Source organism: Miniopterus natalensis, chromosome 3 (assembly GCF_054644295.1).
Source record: "Miniopterus natalensis isolate mMinNat1 chromosome 3, mMinNat1.hap1, whole genome shotgun sequence".
Taxonomy (NCBI): Eukaryota; Metazoa; Chordata; class Mammalia; order Chiroptera; family Miniopteridae; genus Miniopterus; species Miniopterus natalensis.
In genome coordinates this window covers 101,103,098-101,130,100 of record NC_142083.1, presented here as the reverse complement: position 1 = coordinate 101,130,100, position 27,003 = coordinate 101,103,098, and the positions used below count along the sequence as shown (strand labels likewise).

General features: G+C 45.6%; 2 protein-coding genes across 5 annotated transcripts in view; both read left to right on the top strand.

Moving 5' to 3' along the window:
- GGA2 (golgi associated, gamma adaptin ear containing, ARF binding protein 2) overlaps positions 1-13,588 on the top strand; it is a 32,305-nt gene extending 18,717 nt beyond the window's left edge. For 2 of the 3 annotated variants that reach the window (XM_087815835.1, XM_016222678.2), the window contains exons 10-17: positions 2,005-2,130; positions 2,866-2,985; positions 3,256-3,284; positions 3,672-3,796; positions 5,340-5,497; positions 9,581-9,750; positions 11,195-11,305; positions 11,841-13,588. In XM_087815835.1, coding sequence (XP_087671961.1) covers positions 2,005-2,130; positions 2,866-2,985; positions 3,256-3,284; positions 3,672-3,796; positions 5,340-5,497; positions 9,581-9,750; positions 11,195-11,305; positions 11,841-11,951 — 950 coding nt within the window. In that variant the 3' untranslated portion in view covers positions 11,952-13,588. The remainder of the gene's footprint in view (positions 1-2,004; positions 2,131-2,865; positions 2,986-3,255; positions 3,285-3,671; positions 3,797-5,339; positions 5,498-9,580; positions 9,751-11,194; positions 11,306-11,840) is intronic. The other variant, XM_016222679.2, reaches the window with a different exon arrangement.
- Positions 13,589-18,731: 5,143 nt separating this feature from the next.
- The window catches only part of COG7 (component of oligomeric golgi complex 7), a 60,024-nt gene continuing 51,752 nt past the window's right edge, over positions 18,732-27,003 (top strand). The window contains exons 1-4 of one of the 2 annotated variants that reach the window (XM_087815834.1): positions 18,732-19,032; positions 22,600-22,748; positions 23,042-23,158; positions 26,326-26,494. In XM_087815834.1, the coding sequence (XP_087671960.1) occupies positions 18,867-19,032; positions 22,600-22,748; positions 23,042-23,158; positions 26,326-26,494 (601 nt within the window). In that variant the 5' untranslated portion in view covers positions 18,732-18,866. The remainder of the gene's footprint in view (positions 19,033-22,599; positions 22,749-23,041; positions 23,159-26,325; positions 26,495-27,003) is intronic. The other variant, XM_087815833.1, reaches the window with a different exon arrangement.

The window sequence follows — 27,003 nt, the reverse complement described above, 5'->3', positions numbered from 1 at the left end:
GCCACACTGGCCAAGGCAGGAGAGCGGAGAATTTTAATACCTTAACATGGGTATTAAAACATTCTGTCTTTTATTGAAAATCTCTAAACACTTCAGAAAGGGGAACAGTAGAATAAATCTTACGTACTCTTCACCTATTGACAGTGACCAACTCATGACCAATCTTTTGACCTTGTTTTTTCTGTACCACTCTCTCCCTCTCACCTCCCATTCTATTTTGAAGCAAATTCCAGACATTTCAAAGTAATTAAACATTCATTCAGTGTTCAGCGTTCCCTGGCATTTCCCTCTTTAACCATTGCTTGCTACTGTTTGCCCCCTTCTTTTTAATTTTTTTAAATTTATTTTCTATTTTTTAATTGTTTTAATATGTTTTTGTTGATTTCAGAGAGAGGAAGGGAGAGGGCGAGAGAGATAGAAACATCAATGATGAGAGTCATTGATTGGCTGCCTCCTGCATGCCTCCTACTGGGGATCAAGCCTACAACCTGGGCATGTGCCCTGACAGGTATAGAACTGGTGACCTCCTGATTCATAGGTCAACACTCAACCACTGAGCAACACCAGCCCCCCTTAAACCAAACTCAAAAGAAAAACCATAATTTGAAATTGGTTGATAATTCTTTTTTCTTTTTAAAAAAAATATGTTTTTATTGATTTCAGAGAAGAAGGGAGAGCGGGAGAGAGAGAGAGAAACATCCATGAGAGAGAAACATGGATTGGCTGCCTCCTACACACCCTGTACCCAGGGATCAAACCCACAACCTGGGCCTGTGCCCTGATGGGCAGTTGATCCAGTCACCTATTGGTGCACGGGAGGACACTCAGTCCACTGAGCCACACCATCCGGGCAGTGGATATTTGTTAAGTCTTAATGGATAGAAGCCCCCATTCGGTCCTTATTTTTGTGCATGAACAGCATGTCCTTTGACATGCAGAGTTTCTCTTGGTCTCTGTTTTCTAATGTCATCCCCATGGTGTTTAGCATGATTCTCTATTCCTGAGTTTCCTTATCAGTTGGATCCAGGGGCTTGATCAGATTCAGGATCAATTGGGGTGGGACAGAGGGAACAGAGGTACTTCATAGGTGGTGGTCAAGAGGCCCACGGGGTCTGGTTGTTGACAAGAAGTAATTGGTCAGTCACGCCTAAGAAGTAATCTTCTGGCACTTTGGCCTGCATAGCCTTTGGCCCTTTGCTCTTTTGTTTCTCTCTCCTGGGAGAGGTTTTTTTACAGGTAAACTAGACCATGAGAGGCTTGTGTAGTTTTTGAAATCCAGGCTTATTTTATACTTTCAGAACATTTTAATTTGGACATTAAATTTTCATCAAGAATGCTTGATCTATATTTAGATTTTATAAGGGTAAAAATTCATGTACCAATTTTTTCCCTACATACTTACAAGCTTTTCAGTAACTGAAAGTACCAAAAAATTCCTTTTTTTTTTTTTTTTTTTAAATATATCTTTATTGATTTCAGGGAGAGGAAAGGAGAGGGAGAAAGAGAGATAGAAACATCAATGATGAGAGAGTCATTGATCGAGCCCGCAACCCGGGCATGTGCCCTGACCAGGAATCGAACCCCGGTCTCTTGGATCCCAGGTCGACACTCTACCGCTGAGCCACGCCTGGCTGGGCCAAAAAATTCTTTTAATAGTCACATCCACGTTGATAAAATGGTTTTCTGTTTTAATTTTAGATTAATTAAAGTTTTAGTTCCTTAGTTGATGGAGCCATATTTCAGCCGTTGGCTATCATGTGGATAGAGCAGGCATAGAAGGTGAACACATTTGGTTCGTACTCTTATCCTGAGAACTGAAAGTGTTGGGGTCCAGGGTTTGAGTCCCTAGATCTGATAGAGGGGCCTAATCATGTGCTTGGGGGTGGGGCATGGCTGGACTGAATCTGGCCGAGCCCTGTGGCAGCTGCATTGTGGAGTGGCTTAAAAAGGACTAAGGTTGTTGGTAGCGCACCTGGGGACTCTGATTTTTCTCTCGTTCTTCAGCGGAGATTCTTCAGGCAAATGACCTCCTCACCCAGGGAGTTCTGCTGTACAAGCAGGTGATGGAGGGCCGTGTCATCTTTGGGAATACAGTGACCAGCACAGTAGGAGAAATACCTGTCTCCAGAGGTATGTGCAGAGAGCCTCTCCATGCCCTCTGCCTTGGGGCAGCCTGCAAATCCCAGAAAAGAGATGATCCTCAGAATATCCTGGATTATGCTGTGGAAATAAGAAACTTGCCCTCTTTCACTCACTTTCCTGTGAGAGCCACCACCTGTGTCATGATGGGGTGACTGGCAGGCTGGACCGCAGCTTTAGCTATAAACAGAAGCAGGTAGCTGTGTTGCGCCCAGGTTTAGATTCCTCTTCTCATGCCTGCTTGCTTATGGGAGCTGGAGACCCAAAAAAAGATCTTCAGTGGCTCCTGAGGCCAGCTAGCTGCATCAGAATCATCTCACTGCTGATTAAAATGCAGATCCCTAGGTCCCTGACTTGAACCTTGCAAGTCAGGATTGCTTAGCGCCAGGCCTGGGTGTTTGGGTTTTTATCAAGCACTGCAGGTTAACCTGGTTCGCTTGGCCAGGAGCCTTGTGCTCTGAGCTGGAGAAGCCAGCTATGCTATGTCCAGGCAGAATGGCCCATCAGAGGAGGCCTCTGGCTGCTGGGGGGAAGGCAGTCCCCTGGCTCTCTCATTCTAGGCGCCAGCGCAGGCTGTCTGCCCAGCCCTCCACCTGAAGTGGAAGGTGCTGGGGGCGTGTTGAGGATGGGGTGACATGGTGTCTTGGCTGGGAAGAGGCCTGAGGGAAGCTGGAAGGCTTTAAGTGGAGACTGCTCTCATTCTGACTGACTAAATCTGTTTTCTAGTCTTTCAGAATCCAACAGGCTGCATGAGAAACTGCCTGATTGACTTGGAGGTGGACAGTGGATCTGAGCAGGCTGGGACTGGGGCACCATCTCTCCTTCATCAGGACCTGGCCGCCTTGGGTGAGGGTGGTGGCTTGGGGAGCAGGCACAGAATGGCCCTGGCTCCCAGGGAGAGTGAGTAAGCGGGGTCCCATGGGCAGAACGTGCCTATTTTTGACGGCAGTGGGCATACTGGGAAGCTCAGGTTTGCTGTGGATAAGGTGGATGGCTTTGGCCACTTCACTCTGGGCTTTCTGAGTGTTCTGGAAGGGGTGTGTGGGCATGGTGCTGCTCCCCCCTCCCGGCAGCTTGAGTTAATGGTGTGCATCTCTCTCTATTCCTTCCCTGCAGGAATCAGTGATGCTCCAGTTACCAGCAAGGTAAGGAAGCTCTTCCCAGGGGCTGCAGAGGGGAGGTGGGGGAAGCGCTGCCCAGAGGAGAGAGGGCTATAGCATAGCCTGGGGCTGCTTACAGACTTGGAGGCCAAAGCCTCTTCCTCAGCTCTGCTGCCTGGCACGAAGCCCCACAGGAAGACATCCTTGTCTCCTCCTTGTGCCTCGACCCTCCTCAGCAGTGCCCAGGCTCTGCTTACTGGAGTTCTCCTCGGAGTCATGTGCTCTTGCCCTTTCTTTCCCTCGTGCCTCAGGCAGTGTACTCAGTCTGGGCTGCGGCAGCTTCAGTGCAGTCAGGAGAGCTGTGCCTCGGTGTCACCGTGGCCAGTGGTCATTCATATCCTGGCCTCATTTTAGCCGTTCCTGGTTTGGCAGGTTGCAGGGCAGAGTTGCTGTAAGGAAAAGAGGACTCCTGCCAGCACATTACCCAGCAGTGGGCAGAGCGCATCAACAGAAAACTTGCTGGACCTCCTGTCCCCGCAGCCGCCTCCAGGCCCTCTGTGAGTCTTGTAGGCAGGGGCGGGATGGGGGGCTCACTGAACCAGGGCTGGGGTGACCCTGGAGACTGAAGTCAGAAGCACATGCCGTGGCCATGCCTCTGGAGAGGTTTGTTTAAGCAGCAGCAGCAGCAGCAGTGGGTGACAATGTTTTGTTTGTAGGTTGAGGGATTTTCTTCTGATTATGATATAATTTGAAATTAAGCAAAATTCGATCACTAGAGAAATAATTAATATGGAATGTCCCAAATATCAACCCCTAAAGATAATGTTGAATGTTCCTTGTTTGCTTTTTTCCTACACATGTAGTAATGTATTGTTGTCACACAAACGGGTTCTTTTTGTTTGTTTTTTACTCCTCACCTGAGGATATTTTTTCCATTGCTTTTCAAGTGAGTGGAAGGGAGGGAGGGGGAAAGAGAGAGAGAGAGAGAGAGAGAGAAATATCAATGTGAAAGAGATACACCGATTGGTTGCCTCCCTCATGCGCCTCAATTGGGGATCAGGCCTGCAACCGAGGTACGTGCCCTTGACCAGAATCGAGCCCAAGACCCTTCAGTCCCTGGACCGATGCTCAAAACACTGAGCAAAACCGGGTAGGGCACAAATGGGTTCTTAATATACAAACTGTACTCCAGTGTGGATTTTTTCATATCACATCATATCTTTGACATATTTGCATGTCAGTTTATACAAATCTGTCTTATTCTTTCCAGTGGTTATATAATGATTCATACATGGACACATACATGTATTTAATCATTTCCCTCTTATGGATCTTTCCATAGCTTCCAGTTTGGAGGCACCTGGGGGAGTGGTTATAGTATAGTTTCATCAGAGTAGAGGTGCTCCGAGCTATGAATATGAACACGTTTCCCCGAGAGACCTTGTCCTTTTGCCTCCGGAAATATTAGAGCAGTTTGCCTATGAGTGCCTGTGACCCTGGTGGAGAGATCACAGGACCTTGGTGTCAGGGATGTGCTGGGAGGCTGTACCTACCACATCTAGAGGGGTTCCTTTCCAGTTCACTCTCTAATAACTCCACAAAAAATAATTCTGATTTTGGTGGATTACTACTGTCCAAAAATGTTTTCAGTTTGTATTGCAAATGGACAAAATCATAAAGAAGTATGAATGGTGTGGTGCCTGCAGTCTGTGTTACCATCTTCCTGGTTCCTGTCCCTCTGGTGATCACATGTGGGAAACTGACCCTGGCTGAGTGAGTGTGTCATCAGAGTCTGCCTGACAGCTCCATTAGTTACCTTATTAATAGCTCTTGTTAATTGGCTCCTTATTACATCACACATTCCACTAAGTGCATTTTAGATGTTTGCTCATTTAATTCTGACAACCCTCAGAAAACTGAGGCATAGGTTAAATTACTTGTCTAAAATCATATACTTCTAAAATATACACATACTCACTTACATATGCATATACATATGTATATGTATACTTTTCCCCTTTCTTATCTTGTTCATCAGAAAGCCTAGTCACAGATTCCTGAAATTCGTGCTAGTCTTGATATTTTTTTATTTCTCTGCAGGAATTATATTCCACAGAAAAGTATCCCCAAGGAAGTGCCACCAGGTACTAAGTCATCTCCAGGGTGGTCCTGGGAGGCTGGCCCATTGGCTTCATCTCCATCTTCCCAGAATACACCTCTGGCTCGAATATTTGTCCCTTTGGAGTCTGTTAAGCCCAGTAAGTGCAGTTTCACCCTTTTTTTTCTCTCTCTCTGTTAGACGTCCAGCTTGATCCCTTCTGGAGTTGTAGGGATGGCTCTTAACTGGAGATAAGTGGTAGAGATTTTGCCTCAGGGCTGAGGATAGGAAATGGTTTCACCTCTCAGCTAATATTTTCCTTAATGTTTTCTCTGTCTTGGGGTGGACGTGTGAAGGATGTTGGCAGGCAGATTCAGTTAGGGGGTTGAGTCTGCTTAGGGACACATGTTCGTTCATTTGGAATTCAAGAGAATGTTCAGTGTGGCTTGAAATAACTCAGAAAAGGTGGAGTTAGAAGGAAAGGAAGGAATTGGCTGGTGATTTTCTTCCTCTAGAGATCCTCTGTAAGGGAGGAAAGTAGATATTACCCCCGTACAAAGGAAACTTGGAGGCTCACTAAGTAATGTAACTGCCTCTGGGGAGCACTAGTATATGAGCAGGAAACAACTGAGCTTTAGATCCGGGGCCTGGCCTTGCTCTCTAGCAAAGGGCCCTGGAACCAGGCAGAGGAAGTTAAACAGTCAGTGAGCAGTGGGAGCCCTTTGCACACTTGCTGTGTTAATTTTTGATTTAAAAATAATCCATATTCAATGTTAGTTGCCTCGTTTTGGTAATTGTATTGCAGTTTTATAAAACATTAACATTTGAGCAAGCTGGGTGAAGGGTATATGGGAATTTTTTGTTAGCTTTGTAACTTTTTATAAATCTGAAATTCTTATGCCGTGGCCAGGTAGCTCAGTTGCTTAAAGCATCGTCCTGGTTTTCGTTTCGATCCCCAGCCAGGGCACATACAAGAGTCAACCAGTGAGTGCATAAATAAGTGGAACAACAAATCGATGTTTCTCTCTTTCTCTCCCTCTCTCCCTTCTCCCTGCGTCCCTCTCTCCCTCTCCCTTCCTCTCTCTCTCCCCCCCATTCCTCCCTCTCTCAATTTAAAAAAATCTGAAATTATTACAAAACAAAGTAAAAAAAAAAATTAAAAGCAAAGAAATACATTTTCAGTTTAGAAGTTTTAGAAAAGATAGATCAGAAAATTAAAATCACCTGTACCATTATCACCCAGAGATGGAAGTTCTGTTAATGTCTTAATGTATTTTCTTGTCTTATTCATGTACACGTTTTTTAAATTAATTGGCACCATAATATAGTGTGTATATCCTGCTTTATTTACTATTATGAGCCATAGCATTTTTCATGCCCTTAATTTTTCTCCAGAAGCTTCCTTTTTAAAAAATGAATTCATACATAATACCACTGAATACAGATGTACTATAACTCATTTATTCAGTTCCCTTAAATTTTTTTTTCTTTTAATCCTCACTCGAGTATATTTTTTTCATTACTTTCCAGAGAGAATGGAAGGGAGACAGAGAGAGAGAAAGAGAAAGAGAGAAACATCGATGTGAGAGAGACACATCAACTGGTTGCCCCCTGTGTGCATCTGGACTGGGCCAGGGATTGAACCTGCAACCCAGGTACATGCCTTTGGCTGGAATAGAACCCCGGGCCCTTCAGTCTGTGGACCGATGCTCTAACCACTGAGCAAAACCGACTAGGAACTCAGTTCTTTTCTGAAAGATAATTTGTTTCCAGTTCAAAACAGTGCTATAGCCCAGCTAGTGTGGCTCAGTTGGTTGGGTGTTTTCCCATTCACCAAGAGGTCGCTGGTTCGATTTCCAGTCAGTGCACATGCCCGAATTGCAGGCTGCTGATGGATGTTTCTCTCTCTCTTCCTCCCCCTTCCTCTCTGTCTAAAAAAATCAATAAAAACATACTAAAACAAAAACAAAAAGTGCTACAATGAACATTTTTGGACACCTATATTTTAATTTTTAATTTTGTTATTAAAAAAATTTTTTTTAAACTTACTGATTTGAGAGAGAAAGAGAAACATTAACTTATTGTTCAACTTATTTATGCTTTCATTGATTGATTCTTGAATGTGCCCTTACCTTTCCATATTGGGACGATGCTCTAACCAATGGAGCTACCTGGCCAGGGCCTGGAAACCTATTTTTTTAAACTTTCTTGATTAAATTCAATTCGATATATACCCTCATACACATACACACACACACACACGCGCACGCGTAAGTATGTATATATACATGTATGTGTATATTTTTTAATTCTCACCCGAGGATATTTTTCCCATTGATTTTCAGAGAAAGTGGAAGTGGGAGAGAGAAAGACATCGATGTGAGAGAGACACATCGATTGGTTGCCTCCTGCACATGCCCCAGCCAGGGTCGGGGATCGAGCCTGCAGCTGAGGTACATGCCCTTGGCTGGAATTGAACCTGGAACCCTTTAGTACACGGGTTGATGCTCTAATCACTGAATCACTCTGGCCAGGGCTCAACAGGATATATTCTTAAAAGTAGAAATACTGGGTGTAGACATTTAACACTTTATTTTATTTTTAATTTTTTGTAAATATATCTTTATTGATTTCAGAGAGAGGAAAGGAGGCAGAGAGAGAGAGACAGAAACATCAATGATGAGAGAGTCATTGATCGAGCCCGCAGCCCTGACCCAGAATCGAACCCCTGTCGCCTGGATCCTAGGTCGACGCTCAACTGCTGAGCCACCCCCGGCCGGGCGACATTTAACATTTTAATCTGCATTGCCAAGCTCCCTTCCAGAAAGGTTGTCCTAACTCCACACTTTCACCACGATCCCTCATGTGTATTCTCAGCCTTTTGAATCTTTGGCAGATTCATTGTTAACTATATATTTTTAACTATTATTTTTTTAATGTTTTCATTGATATTTTGAGAGAGAGAGGAAGGGAGAGGGAGAGTGAGAGAGAGAAACATCGATATAAGAGAGAAACATCTGTCAGCTGCTTCTTACATGCCCCCTACTAGGGATCCAGCCTGAAACCTGGATATGCGCCCTGACCAGGAATTGAACTGGTGACCTTTTGGTGCATGGGCAGTGGCTCAACCAACTGAGCCACACCGGCCAGGGCTTTTTAACTGTATTTTTATATTTGCATTTTGGTAAGTGATGGTTGGCATGAGACAAGGATTCATTAAAAATTTTTCTAGCTCATTAGCCAGGTGTTTGCCATTTATTAATCAGCCACCGGTTTTGAAATGTATGTTCTTAACATGTTAAATTCTCACATTTGGGTCTGTTCTGCATGCTTCGTTTTATATCGCTTAGTTTGAATTGCTATTTTGTACCTCCTGAGTATTTGTTAGTGCAAATAGCTATACCTCCCTTTTTTTTAATTTTTCTTTTTTTTTTTTATGATTAGTCTCATGTGTTTGTTTTTCACCCCAAATTAGCTTTAGAATCATTTCCTACTTACATTAAAACAATCCATTTAGAATTTCTATTGGAATGCCATTAAACCTGTTAATTTAAAGAGATCTGCTATCTGTATAGTTCTTTGAAGTTAAATATAGGGTGTGTGTGTGTAGTCATGCACAATAGACCAGAAGAAAACAGGCCCAGATGTTAGTAGTGCTTATTCCTGAATAGAATTAAGTGTGTTTTTTAAAAATTTTGTTTTTTGATATCCTGGATTTTCCAGTGTTCATTATTTTAATCATTTCTCCCTTTTTAAAAGCTCTTATTTTAGAAAAAAAACCTGGTGTCGGCCAGTGTGCTCAGTGGTTGAGTGCTGACCGATGAACCTGGAGGTCATGGTTTGATTCCCAGTCCTGACACATGCCCAGATTGTGGACTCGATCCCTAGTAGGGGATGTGCAGCAGGCAGCTGATCGATGACTGTCATCATTGATGTTTCTCTCTCTCTCCCTTCCTCTCTGAAATCAATTAAAACATATTTAAAAACAAACAAGCAACAAAAAAACACACATCTGGTAATGTGCTTAGGATGGTTGGATGGTGGGAGAGGTCAGTTTGGAGGTTCATAGGCGTCCAGCTAGAAGTCATGAGGAATTGGATTACGGCAGTGCAGAGGGCAAGTCCTGGAGTGGCACTGACCAGAGCTGCGACAGCATTTGGTGAGAATGTGCACGCCGCCTCTCGGCTTGGCTGGCTGGGGACTGTAGCAGTGCTAACTCTTTTGGTTGGGCCTTCTCTACCAGGCAGCCTGCCTCCGATCATTGTGTACGACCGGAATGGGTTCCGAATTCTGCTCCACTTTTCCCAGACGGGGGCCCCTGGACACCCCGAGGTGCAGGTGCTCCTGCTGACCATGATGAGCACTGCCACCCAGCCTGTCTGGGACATCATGTTTCAAGTGGCCGTGCCAAAGGTGAGCCATTCGCTGGGCAGATCCTTTGAGTTTGTCAATAAAGGCTGTTGTTTCTGAGCACCAGGCCCTTTGCTGGGACAGTATCAGTTAGGTGGAAGGATAGAGTCTTGACTCAGAGTAGTTGAAGGCTCATTTTACTGGTGATTTCTGATGTCTGGATCCAGGTAAGTTCTTAGATGATTCCTTAAAAATCTGTCTCTTCCCACCTTCTGACTGCCTTCCTCGTTGGAGCCTGTTCTGACAGACTCTCCACAGGGCAGGAGAATGGTACCAGCAGCTCCAGGATCACATGATCCTTAACCCTTTTATCTCCGAAGGAAACTCTCCTGTGCTATACACCTGAAACTGATACAAAATAACATTGGGTGCAAATTGTAATTGAAAAAATAAAACAAAATTTTTTTAAAGATTAAATTAAATAATGAATATGGAAGGGAAAAAAAGAAAGGAAGAACCCTTGCTGGGTGGCTTAGTTGGTTGGAGCATTGTCCGGTACACCAAAGGTGGCAGGTTCGATCTCAGTCAGGGTGTGTAGAGGAGGCAGCTAATTGATGTTTCTCTCTCACATCCATGTTTCTCTTTCTCCCTTCCCATCTCTCCCCCCTCTCCCCCTTTCTCTCTAAAACAATAAAAACATCATTGGGTGAGGATTTAAAAAAAAAGAAGACTCTCACCTGGCATGAGGCAAGCAGACTGACTGCCCAAGAGAACCTGGATAGGATTGGCACTGGTGTTACTTGCGTACCTTGGCAATAACGTGTGTTCAGGGATGTGAGGTACTCTGGCCAATTTGGATATTAGGTCCACCCCTTTAACAAGGGGACAAGGGCCCCACAGATTAATAGCCACGCTGGCATCACAAGAAACGGGGAAGGGGCATTTCCTGAAAGGGAAGATTCAAGGCAGACAAAAAGACACATTTTCTTAAATTTTTTAATTTTTATGGATTTTAGAGCAGAGGAGAGATTTGTTGTTCCACTTATTCATGCATCATTGGTTGATTCTTGCATGTGCCCTGACCAGTGATTGAATCCGCAACCTTGGTGTATCGGGATGATGCTCTAACCAACTGAGTTACCTGGCCAGGGCCAAGATACACATTTTCTAATCCTCATGGTGATCATGTGGGGCAGGTGTTATTGCTACTTCTGTTTTATCAATTATCATTCAAAGGCCCGGAAAGGTTAAATATTTTGCCCAAGGTGATAGAGCTGGTGAGAAGCAGAGTTGGAGTTCAACCCAAGATGTGCCCTCGCTCTGCATGTGCCCCTCAGAAGCTAAGCACTGATACATCAGACACACTTTGTGTGTGGAAGGAGCAGTCTTCTGAATCCTGTCATCAGTTGATGGGGTGCAAGTCAGCCTCTCCTATTTACCTGATCTCCTTATTGAAGCTGTCGTTTACTAGGACTGAGTTATATATTGGATCTTCCCCACCCCATAGTCAATGAGAGTGAAACTGCAGCCGGCATCCAGCTCCCAGCTCCCAGCCTTTAGTCCTTTGATGCCTCCAGCTGTGATCTCTCAGATGCTGCTGCTCGACAATCCACACAAAGTATGTTCTAGTGTCTAACAGCTGGGAGGTGGGTCCTGAACTGTAGGGTGGCAGCTTGGTAGGTGGGGAGAGGCATTTGAGGTCTTGCTCTGAAGTCTCTGGGGTGGTTGGGAGTGGTGGTGGACTGTTCCCTGCTGGAGTGTGTTTTCCTCTGGGGCTTATTAGAAGAAGACATGAGACCAGATTGTTATGGCTGGGAACCAAGGGAGTGACAAACTCTCCCTAATCTGTGGAGTCCTCTGAAAGGGTGAAGCCCGTCTGTCGTCCTCAGCTGGTCTCTTAGCAGTGGTCCAGCTCAGGATTTCACAAGTGTGGGATGAAGGACTGAAACCCCCAGATGTGGGCCTGGCTCCCCTTGTGTCTGCAGGCCCCGGGGTCTAGACCAGGGTATTCCTGTCACAGTGTGGGACGTCCTCACCTGGGCTGAGTTAATAGGTGTCCACTGTTCCTAGGTGACTCCTGCATGGGGAAAGGCTTTTACCTATGCTGGTCTCCGTTGCTCCTCACCGATTTACCATTTTATATCTTTGCCCAGGAGCCAATCCGGTTACGGTATAAGCTGACATTCAACCAGGGCGGCCAGCCTTTCAGCGAAGTAGGAGAAGTGAAAGACTTTCCAGACCTGCCAGTCTTGGGTGCAGCCTAACTTTTCACATGGCACACCCTGCCGTTCAAGTGTGGGCAGTGTTATGTGACCGAGTGCAGAGTGCCAAGAGCTCTGTCCTGATTCAGGCTCTGATGCCAGCCCCTGGCTTGTTCTGTAGATTATGTGTGTATACTGTGCGGGTTCATGGGAGGGTGGAGCAGAACTTGGATGTGGGCAGTATGAGAAGTGCAGAAACATTTCTGATAACCCCTGTGATGAGCATATCTGTTTCCATATGTTTGGATGCTGGACGCCCTGCCTCAGGTTGGATGTTTTATAAGCCAAAGCTGTTGTTTTCATGTATTACCTTTTCACTCATCCACTCTGTGCCTTGTCAGCCTTTGAAAGTCTTGGTTACTCCCAGGCTGCTGTTCTCAGGGACCTTAAAAGTGACCTGATTGGTCTTGCGGCAGAGCATGTCTTCTGGGGCTCTCTCCTTCAAGAAGGACCTTGTCTCCATTTCCATTAGAGAATGCTGCTTGCACATGTTCAGAAGATCTAAACGGAATGCGTGTTGCACTGTTTTCCAGCCAAGGGGCTGCCACTAGACCAGAGGACCACACTTGGTGGGCCAATCATGTCCTTCACCACTGTGCCTTGGAATCACCCATAGATGGACAGAGCCTCCAGGGCAGGGGGAAAGCAGACCCCAGGCCTTATTCTGGCCTTAGGTTCCATGGGTTGTGTATCCTGTCTGGGCCCTTCCTCAGGATCCTCATCTCTTTCCTCTTCCTCGACAGGCATTTACTCAGAGCCCTTTTTGACACAGGGCCAGTCATTGTAAATCACAGCTCACGGGCTTTCCCTGGCTGTTGGTTTAACAGCCCAAGATGAAGAGCTGTGATACAAATAGATAGGAAGAGCTTAACAGTGACTTAAGTGGTGACTAAACACAGAAAGTCATTGAATAAATGCCGTGTAGCAAATATCCTTGGTGGAGTTTTGAGTAGGAGGTGCAAAGCCCTTGCATTTAGAGATGATAGGCCTAAAGGGAACTCATCTTGAGGAAGTGAGGAAGACTTCACGAAGGATGTGGAACCTAATGGCCTCAGTGAAGGGACAAGCCCTGAGGGTCTGAACGGCGCTGGAAAAGGGACATGGATTTTTGTTACATTCATGGTTCAAAGGAAAATCCAGGTGTACAATCAATACTTAGCACCTACTCTGTGCCAGGCACTTTGTGCTTTATTTACAAGGCCTAGTTGGTGGGTGAAGAAAGCTGACCCTGGCAGTGAAGTCCCAGCAGCTCACCTGTCTGGACAGGATTCTACCTCAGAAAATGCAAGGCTCTGTTTGGGGCTTTTTATCACAAAAGGTTGTACTCTACAGCCTGATCTTTCAATGTCCACATCGAGTTGGAAATCTGCCAATACCAATTGGTGGAGAAGGTGCTATAAAAGATCAAGGCATGGTAATTTTTAAGCAAATGTGAAAATTCAAAACAAATGATGAGGTGACTTCTTCATTTGGCATAATGCACATAAAATTCATTTTAAAGTTACTTTTATGTTCACATGCTCAGTATAGCTTTTATAGGCTCTATTTCATAATCTAATGACAGTGTTATTAGGAAGAACTTCCATCAAAATGTGTAAACGAGACTTCCACATAAAGATGTATCCCAGAGTTCAGAGGTACACTCGCATGTGTGTCTGAACCTTCTCTGTCTTCTGGCAGTGGTTCTTAATGCCTGAAAAGCCTATGCTCTGCTTGGGTGGAGCTGGATAGGATAAGGGGGCTGGGAGTGGGGGTTCTGAATGTGGCCCTGGTTTATGTTATCAGTGCCTTCAGTTACAAGTTCAGAGACCACTTAAGGCTCAGCCTTGATCCTCTTAAGTGTTTGATCAGCTACTACGATGCAGGCAGTGCCAGAGTCCCTGCCCTCCTGCATCTTCTGTTCTAGTGGGGAGAGAAAACCTTATTACCTGGTGGAGGTGATCAGTATTTTCCCTGTCCTGAACTCCTCTTCCAGGATCCTGCTCGCCCCTAGTTCTTGACCTACCGCTGACTGTTCCTTTTCCTCTGTCCCCTGAGTGTGGTTTCCCCAGGATTTAGTCCTTAGGACTTGTCTAAGCACATGTGGGCAGTTCACCTCTGGATGGGTCCTAGACTTCCACCTTTGTGCTGACTTCAGATCCATGTTTCAAGCTGGCAGTGGGATCTCTATCTGGAGGTTCTTCTGTTGCCTCAAACTGCAAATATTTTGAATGGGACCCAGCCGCCTCCCCATTTACACTTATTTTTTATTTGAAAGCATGTATCTAAGCCTTCAAGGACCCTTCATTCCTGCTTCATACACTCCACTCAACAGTCTTGTCTCTAGTCTTTATTTCTAAATACCACTACATCTTGCTCTCCCCTGCATTCAGGTTAGTCGCCTGCCTCTCAGTTCTCTGAGCCATGATACTTGCCACCACCAGAATTCTCTAACAAATCTGGGTACTTGACCCCCTGCTGGAAAATCCTGAGTGGTTCTTAATGCCTGAAAAACTTATGCAGTGAAATTCAAGTTGCTTACACTAGCATTCAGTGCCCCCTTGTCACTGTGCCCCCGACCCACTGGCATCACCTGCCAAAAATAGAGCACTTTTCACAGCCACAAGATTGTCATGTTTTGATGTTTTCCCCTGTCCCTTTGGCCACAGTTGCGGTTAACTCCTCCCCTTATCTCTTCAGTGAATAAAATACTGCTTTATCTGTGTGTCACTGCACATAAACGGGATATGGAGATAGTAAATGTTGAAAACAGGATAAATGACTTAAGAACCAAAAGAACATGAGTATTGCCCTTTAAAAGTAATGTAAATTGAGAGAATATACAAGGTAGAAAGCAAAGGTGATATTCTAAAATGCATAGACCACTACAGTGTTTGCAAGTCACATATTCTTTAAATGCATTTCAATCTAGATGACACCAGCCCAAACTATAAAATTCTGTCAACTAGGTGTGGGCGGTTTTTTTTGGTTTTGTTTTTAAACAGTAGGATTGTGTCCTGGAATACAAGCTATGGTGGGTTTGTGTGTTTTGAAAGTACAGGCTTAACACTTCATCTGGAGAGGTGGAGGCAAACTGGGACAAAGCTGGGTGTGTCCTCAGATGACAGCTAAGGCACACTTAGTGTCACCCAGAATTAAAAAACAGGCCTGTTGCTGCCCTCATCCAGTGCATTCCCAACTCAACCATCTTCACTCGGAGGAGCCTTCACTTTAAAAAGCGTAAGAGTTCTGCTCATTTGGTCTTATTGCCAAATATGTCATCTCACTTCTAGAGGCAGGTTTTAAAGCTGAAAGAACACATCAGTCAGGCCCCAGATACATAGGTCTTTGAAGGCTGAGGTCTTCTGAAGCCCCAACAGTTTGAAATAATTAAGTGAACCCATAGTTGTAATTCTGTTCAGCTCCACTACTGCCTCTAAGTAGGGCAAGTACTTACCCTCAAGAGTTTTCCCTGTAAAGTGGGTAGTAGGGTTGTTTATGTTTGAGAGTGAAGTGAGCGGATATATGTAAGGCGACTAGAATACGACATTGCACTTAGCTAAGACATTTCAGTTGCTATTTGCTCTTAGCTTGTCCACCTGGCTTCCAATGCAGGAGCAGACTGGCCTTGCCCATAACTATTTAAAGTTTACCTCATGAAACACTTAAAATTTTGGTGTGGTGCAAGTTAATACTGAGACACAGTAAACGCCAAAAGGTACAAGATAAATACATAACACTTGTACTTCTATAACAAGAAACTTAAAATCATTAAAATTCTCTCCATAGTAGCATTAAAATGAATACAACATGGGAATAAATTTAACAAAGGTACAGGACATTGATAATGTATAACTACAAGGTACTGCTGAGAGGAAGATCTAAATTGGAGGTCCTCAACCAGGGGTGACTTCTCCCTATGGACACTTGCAATGTGTGGACATTTTTGGTTGTCACAACTTAGGGAAGGGTGGCTACTGGCCTCTAGCGGGTAGAGGCCAGGGATGCAGCTAAACGTAAAATGCATACGACAACCCCCACAACAAAAAATTATTTGGCCCCAAACATCAATAGCACCAAGGTTGAAAAAATCCTGATCTTAAGTGGAGAGACATCTCATGTTCACAGATTGGAAGACAGTATTGTTAAGGTGACAATTCTCTAATTGATAAATTCAATATAATCCCTATTCTAGCAGCAGTTTTTGTAGAAATTGATAAGCTGGTCATAGGATATCTGTGGAAATGCAAAGGGTCTCGAGTAACAAAATAATTTTTTAGTTATTAAATATATCTTTATTGATTTCAGAGAGAGGAAAGGAGAGGGAGAGACAGAGATAGAAACATCAATGATGAGAGTCATTGATCGAGCCCACAACCCGGGCATGTGCCCTGACCGGTAATCGAACCCCGATCACCTGGATCCTAGGTCGATGCTCAACCGCTGAGCCACGCCCGGCCGGGCATCGAGTAAAAATAATTCTAAAAGAACAAAGTAGAAGGACTTACACTACTGCATTTCAAAAATTAGTAGAAACTACAGTAACCAAAACAGTTTGGTATTGGTACTAGACATACGGTAGAACAATTAAGAGTCCAGGAACCCTTACATTTATGTCACAAAGATCTAAAGGCAATTGAGTGGAGAAAGGAGTGTTTTCAACAAAGTGTCCTTAGATAATTGAATGTCTGCACACACACACAAGAACTTAGACTTCTATCTCACACCATACACAAAAAATGAACTCAAACTAGACCACAAACCTAAATGTAAGAGCTAAAACTTTGACTCCTAGAAGAAAATTTGGAATTCATGATTTTGAATTAGGCAAGGATTTTTTTTTCTGTTTCTTAAATAGCTTATTAAAAATTATGTACTGTACGTTACTGGGGATTGAACCTACAACCTTGGCATATCTGGATGATGCTCTAACCAACTGAGCTACCCATCCAGGACTAATATTTTTTAAAATAAAATTTTTTTGATTCCAGTTGACATACAATATTTTCAGGTATACAACATGGTGATTAGACATTTATTTAGCTTATGATCAGGCTGATAAATCTAGTACCCACCAGACACCATGCATAGTTACTACAATATTATTGACTTGTGTGTTTTAGTTTACATACCCCTGACTATTTTGTAACTGCCAATTTGTACTTCATTTTTTTTACCTATCTCCCCACCACCCCTTAGATACAAGAGTATGATCCATAAAAGGAAAAAATGATGATGGACTTTATATTTAAAAAAAAATTGCATCTCAAAAGACCATTAAAAAAATGAAGAGAGGCCCTGGCCCAGTAGCCAATTGGTTAGAGTATCATCCTGGGACACCAAGGTTGTTGATTTGATCACTGAATCGTATACTTACTGTTAGGCATGAGCAGAGCAAGGACCATGGGTCAGGCATAGAAACCCACCGTGGCAGGAAGCCCCGGATGCCAAGCAAGGGGCAAAACTGGGGAAACAAGAACCTTGTCCCCAGGGTAACCTATCCGACCCAGCATGACCCAACTGGTCATGCGGTTTAGATCCCAGAGCAGTTGCTCCCTAAAGATAACATCTAGGCCTCAGTTGTATTTCAGCTCCAGGCCCAGAAAAGCAGCAAAACCAAAATGGCATAGGGGCCGGGTCAAGACCATGGGCATTGACTAGTGACCGCCCCACCCCCACCCTGCGCCCACCAATCTGTGGAGACCAGGACCCTGAAAGAGCCAACTCGGAAAGCTGATGAATATTCCCTTGAGACCCTCCCCTAAGGCCTCCCTTGAGATCCCCGCCTGGGAGGAGGAGATAAATTTGCTCAGGATGAAGGCCCCAGTGCCCTCGCTGTTAGGGGAGCAGGCCAGTGCTATCTCCTTCCCCCCTCTTCCCTCCCGGGGGCGCACGGGGCAGCCGCGTCTCCTCAGGGGCTTACCCCCTGCACCCGTCTCCAAGGCCCCTTCTCTGACTTCTCTGAGCCAAGCAGCGCAGCCTCGGCTCTCCTGCTACTCTGTGCTCTTCCTTGTTTCACCCTGGGAGCTAGCTGCTGCCCTCACGGACCCAGTGCCCTGAGGCGCAGTGCTGGGTGGCCCCCCTTCGGTCATCGCACCCCCTTTCCTTAAACTGTTTTCCTTCGCCCACCTCTGCGACGGCTGTTTAGCCTGCCCACGCGCAGCCAGTGGGAACCTTTCCCTCACAACGGGTGCATTTCACTCCTGCAAGTTCCCTGTTCAATAAAGCTGTTTCTAAAGTGTCAGCTGGTCAGGGAGGGAAGAGGCACAGAGGCGGCGGAGGCTGAGCAGGGCGTGGGCCCGACCAGCCTGCTCCTCGGGGCCAGGGCGCCCGGCCGCCGTCCTGCCCTGTGGATTAGTCCTCGGAGCACGGCCACATGCGCGCGGAGCGGCGAGTCATTTACAACTGTCCACCAGAGTGTCATCTTTTTTTACGCTTCGTTTCCTACGCCAGGGTTTCCCTGGCGCTCCCAGGCCTTCCTGAGGTGTGCGGGTTGACTTTCCGACTGGAGGGAGCAGCCATTGCGGGCCCGGGGTTCTAGCGCGGGCTCCGGACACGACAGGAGGTCAGCGCGGCGGCGACGGGACCGGAGCGCAGAGTGGTGCGCGGAGGCGGCCGGACCGGCACCGCGGAGGTCGGGCTGCCCGCGCTCAGACGCCCGCAGGGCCGCGTGCAGCGGTGCGACGGCCCGCCGCTCGGCGGCCTCAGCTCCACCTGGCGCCGGGAGCAGCTGGACGCCAGCGCGGCGTCCGCGGAGGAGCGCCCGGCGCCCGCTCCCAGGAGGCCCCGCGCGCCGCGCTCGCTATGGTAACGGCCCCACTTCCGGTGAAGTACGGCGCGCGGCGAGGGCCCCTCGGGCCGCGGACAGCAGCTCGCTGACGCGGGCGGCGCCGCGGCGATTGCGGAAAATAGCAGGGCCCCGGGCCGAGCGGCGCGGCCATGGACTACTCCCGGTTCCTGGCCGAGGACTTCGACGTGAAGGAGTGGATCAACGCGGCCTTCAGGGCCGGCCCCAAGGAGGCGGCAGGGAAGGCGGACGGGCACGCGGCCACACTGGTGATGAAGCTGCAGCTGTTCATCCAGGAGGTGAACCACGCCGTGGAGGGTGAGCGGCGGGGGAGGCGGGGGGCGGCGGGGGCGGCGGGGGAGGCGGGGGGCGGCGGGGCCCTGCCGGGCGGTGGGCGTGCGCACTGCCCGCGGCGAGGGGCGGGCCGGGCCGCTCTCCGTCTGCCCTCGCGGGTCCGTAACTCTTGATGATTCCACCTCGGGCAGTGCTGTCAAGTTTCCTTTTAAAACGTAAACTAAGAGTTAATTTTCGGGATGTTGAGTAGGAGTCGGCTGAGCCTTCCTTTGGTAAACGCCCGTCGGGCGTGTGGGAAGGCCCGCGCGGCGCCGTCCGGTGCGCGTTCGCTGCGGCCAGGGAGCCGGGCCGGCCGGAGCAGAGGCTGCAGCCGTTTTTGAGGGCAGTTAATGTAACAGCAGCACAGCAGCGCCCCCCTCAGGAGCTCCTGGGCGCGGGGTCACCCGCTGTGAGCCAGTCTCCGTGCTGGGCTCTGGGAAAGGGCGGTCAGCAGCCTGCCCCCTGGGAGCGTAGGGTCCGGCAAATAGACCTTTTAACAAAGTCAGGGAAATGGGACGCTTATTTCACATCAGATTCTTTGTTGTACTTTTTTTTTTTTTTTTTACACGGATTACTGAGCTGTGGCTTTGCTGAGACTAGAACCCGGAGCTGGAAGGCTGGAAGAGGGTGCAGCTACCTCCTGTCCAGGAAGGCTTCCGGGGCAAAAGGGGGGGGCATTAGTGAGGGCGGATGTGTGAGTGCTTGGTGTGTCAGGCATGGTTGTCAGCGCTGTGCATGAGTTAACTAAGTGGGTCTCAGCCACCGGGGATAATGCCTGCCACTGTCCCTGGAATATTTGGAAATTGGTGGGAAGTTTTTTAGTTGTCGAAATGGTGGAGAATGTCACAAAGATGGACAGCGATGCCCAGTGTCCCACAGGGCATATCTGCACAATGAGGAGTGTCCTGGCCCCAGTGTTAATAGTGCCCCCTTATTGGCATGATTATCTCATTTTAGCCGGACAGTAGTCCTTAGAAATAGGCAGTTATTACTCCCACTTTATAGTTGTAGCAACTGCGGCTGAGAGGAGTAACTTGTCCAGCGTCATGTTGCTAACGAATGGGAGAGTCTGGATTTGAACCCAGGCAACCGGTTGCAGAGCCCAGGCTCTTATCCAATGTATGTACTTTGCAGCCTTTCTGGTATTAAAGGGAGAGGCTTGTGACTATGAAAAGCCCTGGCTAGGCCAGAGAAAGGTGAGAGATTCTAACAGAGCTTCATCAATAACATCAATAAATATTGGTCATTGTTATTATCGTTAGAGGATCATGCTTTCTTGGGGGAAACTTCTGCTGGAGATAAGGCAGGAGAGTAGATTGGGATCAAACTGTGGAAGGCCTTTTTGGCTATCCTGAGGGGTTTGGGTTTCATCCCATTGGCAGAGAAGCTTTCGGAGGTTTATGTTTACGGAAGATGAGACAAGAGCCCAAGTCCGCAGTGAAGAGAAGTTACTGCAGAGGTGCTAGCAGGAGGTGCTGAGGGCCCTCAACAGGGGGATTGATTTGCTCATTCAGTCAGGCACAAACTCTTTTCCAGGGTCCAGAGGCACACTGTTGAGTAAGACTCAGTCTTAGGTTGGAGCAGTTGGCAGGGGCTAGATCATTCAGGGATTTTAATGTGACATTAAGGAGTTTGAGCCTTGGTGGGTGTGGCTTAGTTGGTTGGGTGTTGTCCTGTGCACCGAAAGGTTGCGGGTTCGATTCCCATCAGATCACATGCCCTGGTTGCAAGCTTGATCCCTGGTAAGGGGCATGCAGGAGGCACCCAGTCAATGTTTCGCTCCCACGTGGATGTTTCTCTCTCTCCCTCTCCCTTCTCAAAAAAAAAAAAAAAAAGTTTGGATTTTATTTAAAATGAGTGCAATGTGAAGGCAGTGGAGGACTTTTAAGCAGGGGAATAACATGGTTTAACTACGTCCCCATTAGGGGTTAGATTTGAGACATTTTTAGGAAAAACAGGGAGAACTTGCTGATGGGTTTGAATGAGGGCTGATGGGAGAGAATGAAGCACAAGGGCAGATTCTTGAACTAAACTGTGGGTGGAGGTGCCAGACATACAGTAACATGGAGAGAATTTGTAGTGAGCCTGCATCTACCGCTGTCCAGATGCTGCAGTGAACACCTTACTCTTCTTACTTTACTATCCTTACACTAATCTATCCACTTAACCTTAATCCATCTTATTTTTTGATGTACATTTTAAAATAAGTTGCAGACATCAGTACACTTCACCCCTAAATATTTCAATTAAAACCCTAACCATTATAGTTAGAATTCAACATTTGTTTACAGCTTTTTTTTCATTAGATAAAATTTACATAAGATGAAATGCATGGATGTTGTCTGATGAGTTGATGAGTTTTCACAAGTGTACAACTAGTATAACTCAGACCTCCGTAAGAGAATGTTACCATCACAAAAAAGTGCCCCCATACCTCTTTGCAGTGAGGTCTGACTCTTACCCTTCCAGAGGCAACCCCTGAAAGTGATAGTTTTAAAATGGGTACAAGAGTGGACTACATTTTGGGGAGCTGTAGAGAGGGAAAAAGATACCCTGGGCACCAGCCAGGTCTGAAGAGGGACTCTTGAGGCTTAGCATTTAGAAACCAGGCTGGGGCCACCCCCGCCTGTTAAAGTCAGTGAAGTCTGTTGAAGAAATCTCTGTGTGTTCTGTTTTCTCAGTCTTAGAAACTTACCTGGGGTCAGTGCTGGAAACAGGTTGTTATTTCAAGGCAGAGCTGGATGAACAGGTTCCTGAAGTTGTCTTCAAGATGCGAAGGTCCATTCAGCCCACTGGTGGAACAGGAGACCCTGGGCTTCTTTGGCTGATTCCCAGTGAACATCTCATTAAAGGGTTAAAAGGCTATACTGTTAACCCTCCCTCCTCTTCCAGATAACACATCCTGGTCTGCAGAGGTGTTCAAACTTTATTTTCCACTTGAAACATTAAAAAAAATGCAGATTCCTTGGTTTCCCTTGGTCTCCTACAAAACCTACTAATCAGGAATCTCTGCATGGTAGCCTAGGGGCCTGCATTTTAACTTCACTGCAGCTGGTGCTGCTGGTCTGCAGACTGTATTTTGAAAGAGTCTGTAAGGTTTGCTTTCAGCTCTGTGAAATCTTGGGCAAGTTACCTAACCTCTCTGAGACTCAGTTTTCTTGTCTGGAAGAGGTGACTGCTAATGATTGGCATGAACAATAAGTGATATAATGTATGTAAAGCACCTGCTGCATAATAGCATCCACCTAATGCCAGAGTCCATCATTCTCCTTCCTCTGAGAGGGTGTTACAGTTGTACTCAGTAGTGGAAAACAATTGATGATGGGTCAGGTTGATGGTGTGTGTTGTGTTAAATCACATGGCCTTTACCCATCAGTCTGGGAGGACATGGTCCTGGCAGAGGCCAGCTCCCCTTTCACCGCCCATTTTCCACAGGCTCGAGAAATGGTGTGGTTGATAGACAGCTTCTTCCTGTCTGATTTATATTGTCACTGGTGAATGGTCTGATTTTCACCTTTGGTGCCTATTTCTGTTCTTTGATTCTTGCTACAGAAACAAGTCACCAGGCCCTTCAGAACATGCCCAAAGTGCTCCGTGATGTCGAAGCTCTTAAACAGGAGGCATCTTTTCTGAAAGAACAAATGATTCTTGTCAAGGAGGACATTAAAAAATTTGAACAGGACACATCGCAGTCAATGCAGGTACCTTGGCTCCTGTACTGAATGTTGACTCGTGGTTTTGGAAGACATTCACTCTCAGAGTGGGAGGCCAACTCAGAATTCTGCCGAGCACGCAGACTACTCTCTTGCTGAGTTCTTTCAGCTTATTTATCTGTTTAGCGCTCGCTGGACATTTATTCCTGTGACTGGTGTAAGGGGCACATAAGCTCCCTAAAGATGGCATTGTGCCACAATACTTAGGTTTCAAGTCATAGATGGGAGGTAGAGAAAATGGAACATCCTCTTCCTTGATTTTTGACCCCTTTCCCTTTTAGGTGTTGGTAGAAATCGATCAGGTGAAGTCCAGGATGCAGCTTGCTGCCGAGTCCCTTCAGGAAGCAGACAAGTGGAGCACGTTGAGTGCTGACATTGAGGAGACATTCAAGACTCAGGTAGGTTTCTTGTTGAGGGGATGTTGTGAAATCTGTTCAGGTGGCCACTTGAGGTTTGGGGAAACTAGTGAGATAGCCATTCACTCACAACCATAGGGGTAGGAAATGGCCTCAGACAGAGATATTCAGACACCGGGAAAGGAGAGTCCAAGGGTGCTCTGAGCATTTCCATCCTCTACTTTGTACCCTCTGCTTGACTGAAGCTTCTTAGTCCCAGGGGGTGAATTCAGGAGATGCTCCGATAAAAAAGGCAGAGAAAGCACAGTAAATGAGAGTGTGGAATGTGGGCAGAGGGGCCTTACCCCCTGCAGAACTGTGGTGAGTTAACCCCTCCTGGCTGCCAAATGTGGAAAGTAGTGATACTTCTGAACTTGCTTATCAGGATGAAGTGAGATGATGTCTTATGAAAAACTCTTTTTTTACTTGTAAAGCAAAGTGGATTATCATCTCTTTTGCTGTTTTTAAAAACTTTAAAAAGTTTTTTAAGAAGTGATAAATGTACATGGGAAAAACTTTAGTAAACAGGAATAACAGCCAAAAAAAGTCTTTCTTGTAACCCTGACACCCCCCAATTAAATTCCCTTCTCCATACAAACCCTGTTATCATCGTTATGCCTGTCCTTTCAGATACATACACACCCAGATATATGTTCCCTGCCCATTTTTTCCCACAAGTGGGAGCACATTGTGAACACTGCTTTGCACCTTATATTTTCCCTCAGCCATCTATTCTGTGTCAGTAATTTTTTTTTAAATATTTTTGTGTATGTATTTTTAATTCTTAAGTTGGCTTTTTTAATAATATGTTTTTATTGATTTCAGAGAGAGGAAGGGAGAGGGAGAGGGAGACAGAGACATCAAAGATGAGAGTCATTGATTGACTGCCTCCTGCATGCCCCCTGCTGGGCATCAAGCCCACCACCCAGGCATGTGCCCTGACTGGGAATCAGACCTCCATTTCCTGGATCATAGGTGGATGCTCAACCGCTGAGCCAAGCTGGTGGGCTTCCATTTTTAAAAAATATATTTATTACTTTTAGAGACAGAGGAAGAGGTGGGAGGAGAGAGTGCGTGCGAGATAGAGTAAGAAAGAGAAACATGGATTTGTAGTTTCACGTATTTACGCATCATTGGTTGATTCTTGTATGTGCCTTGACCGGGGATCGAACCTGCAACATTGGTGTATCAGGATGACACTCTAACCAACTGAGCTACTGGCCAGGGCCCTTGCCCTACCATTTTAACCTTTAATGGCTCCTCATTTTCTACGAGATAAATCTTATGCACACTCACAAGTCGTAGCCTTTCTTTCACAGCTGTGTGTGGTTTTTTCTGTGGCCACCCCACCAAATAAGTTCTACATTGTGACTGCTTTGGACTGTTAACACCATCCCTTTATGTCTTCTCTGCCTGAATGGTCCTTCTTCTCCTTTTCTTATAGGCAGTAGACCTCCACTGGCCCCTCAAGGTCCAGCTGAAGTAGCACCTCCTTTCTTACTCTCCCTGCTGGCCCCTTGCCTCTCACAGGCAACATTAATGGCTCCCTAACCTGTGGTCCTCAAACACTGAGCCGTACTTGTTAAATTGTACTGCAGTCTCCTGTCCCAGTACTCTGAACTCTGAGGCGACTGTGTGACCCCCAATATAGTGTGTGACACATATCATAGACATGTGGAATGCTAAAATGAAATGCAGTTAGTTATTACACTCTTAATTTTATTTTAAAAATAGCATTTATATTTCTAATTATAAACATAATCTATGTGTCTTAGATTTGGATAATTCAGAAAAATACATGAAAGAAACAAAATGATCCTCATTTGTATACCCTAGTAATATGATTTTTTATGTCTATTAGGTATTTTTCTATGTGTTTGTGTATATTTGTACTTATGAATGTATTTTGTATGTATGCATACATTACAGGTAGTATACATTTATAGATACAGTCAAACAGTGGTTCTCGTACGCCTCCCATCTCAAACAGTTCAGTTCTTGACCAAATTGTTCGTGGAAAAAAATGTTTTTGTTGTCAAACAAATTTCGGTTCTTGACCTGACAACCCTTTCATGCTGATGCATCAGCATGACAAAAAGCGTCTCTGAGGCCACACAGGAGAGAATGCACCAGTGTGAGTCAGGCTACCCCTAAACCTCACCTTGTTAGCATCTCAGGAAATTGTGCTTTGAATATTTTTGTATTTTTTTGCTTTTGTTGCTGGTGAAATGGACGAGTAGCACAATTTTTAAAAAATTTTTTAATTCTCACCCTAGGAGTGAGGATATTTTTTCCATTTTTTTTTTTTTTTTCTTTTTAGAGAGAGAGTAGAAGGGAGGGGGGAGGGGAAGAGACGGGGGAGAGAGAGAAAGAGAGCGAGAGAGAGAGAGAAACATTCATGTGACAGAGACACATCAATTGGTTGCTTCCCACATGCATCCCACCTGGGGGGGGCGGAGATCAGACCAGCAACCCAGGTATGTGCCCTTGGTCTGAACCAAACCCAGGACCCTTCAGTCCGTAGGCATATGCTCTAACCTATGAGTCAAACCAGCCAGGGTGCTATATGCTTTTTTATCCTGTTTATTTCACTTAATAGTTAGTGGTAAGTATTTTGCTATGTAACTAATACTTTTCAAAAACATCATTTTTTTATGGCTCTACAATATTCCACCTGCCATTATGGTTGACCCAGAATTTACGTTTTATTTATTATTATGGAAGATTTAGGTTGCTTCCACGTTTTTGTTATTACAACACTAAGATCACACTAATTAATTATAACACATTAATGCCTTTGTGTTCTCTGATTATTTCCTTACACAGGTTTCTAGCAGAGGGAATTCCAGGTCAAAGGGCGTGAATGTTTTTAAGGCTCTTTATGTGTGATGCTAAATTGCCTTCCAGAAAGACGATATGAATTTATGGTACCAGACAGACATTGTTTTGCACCCTCACCAACAATAGCTATTGTAATTTTTAAAAAGTTTTTCCAGTTAGGAAAATGGCACTTTCTCATTTTAATTTGTATTTATTTGAGTACTAATAATAGTAAATGTGTTTATTGGCCATTTTCTTATTTTATGCTTTTTCATGCATTTTGTCTATTATTAACTGAAGTAGTAGGGGTGTTTTTAAAATAAGTATCCTTTGTGCTTCTCTTTTTATAGGATATAGCTGTGATTTCTGCCAAGCTAACAGGCATGCAGAACAGCTTGATGATGCTTGTTGACACACCAGACTACTCAGAAAAATGTGTGCACTTGGAGGCCTTGAAGAACAGACTGGAGGCCTTGGCCAGCCCCCAGATCGTGGCAGCATTTACCTCACAGTCTGTAGGTGAGTGCTGGCCCTTCCTTACCTCTGTGTACCCCTCTTTATAAAGATAAGGCTTCCTGAGTCTTCAGTCTTTACAGTGTCTCAATGTAGATTGAATTATGTGGATTGGAAGTAAGTTCTAACTGTATGGTGGTTGTCTTTTTTTCAACATTTTATATGAAAAATTTCAAAATACAGGAAAGTTGAAATAAGTGTATTATAATAAACACACCATCTAGATCCTAGCGTTAGCATTTTGGCGCATTTGCTTTGCCACATGTCCATCCATCTGGCCACCTCTCTAATCATCATCAGTAAAGCTGATTTCTTACCCTCACAACTGTTTATATTGGAAAGGACATAATCTGTGTCCACTGCTCCTGCTTCCTTCACTCGAAAGCCCTTCTGCTCTGGGTTTAATGTTCTCCTGAATCTGTTCCATTGAAGCTGTCCAGCAGCTGTTATCAGCAAACTTGGAGGCCTCACCCATTTATACTTTGCTGTTTCTCATTGTCAACACGGTTAATGTT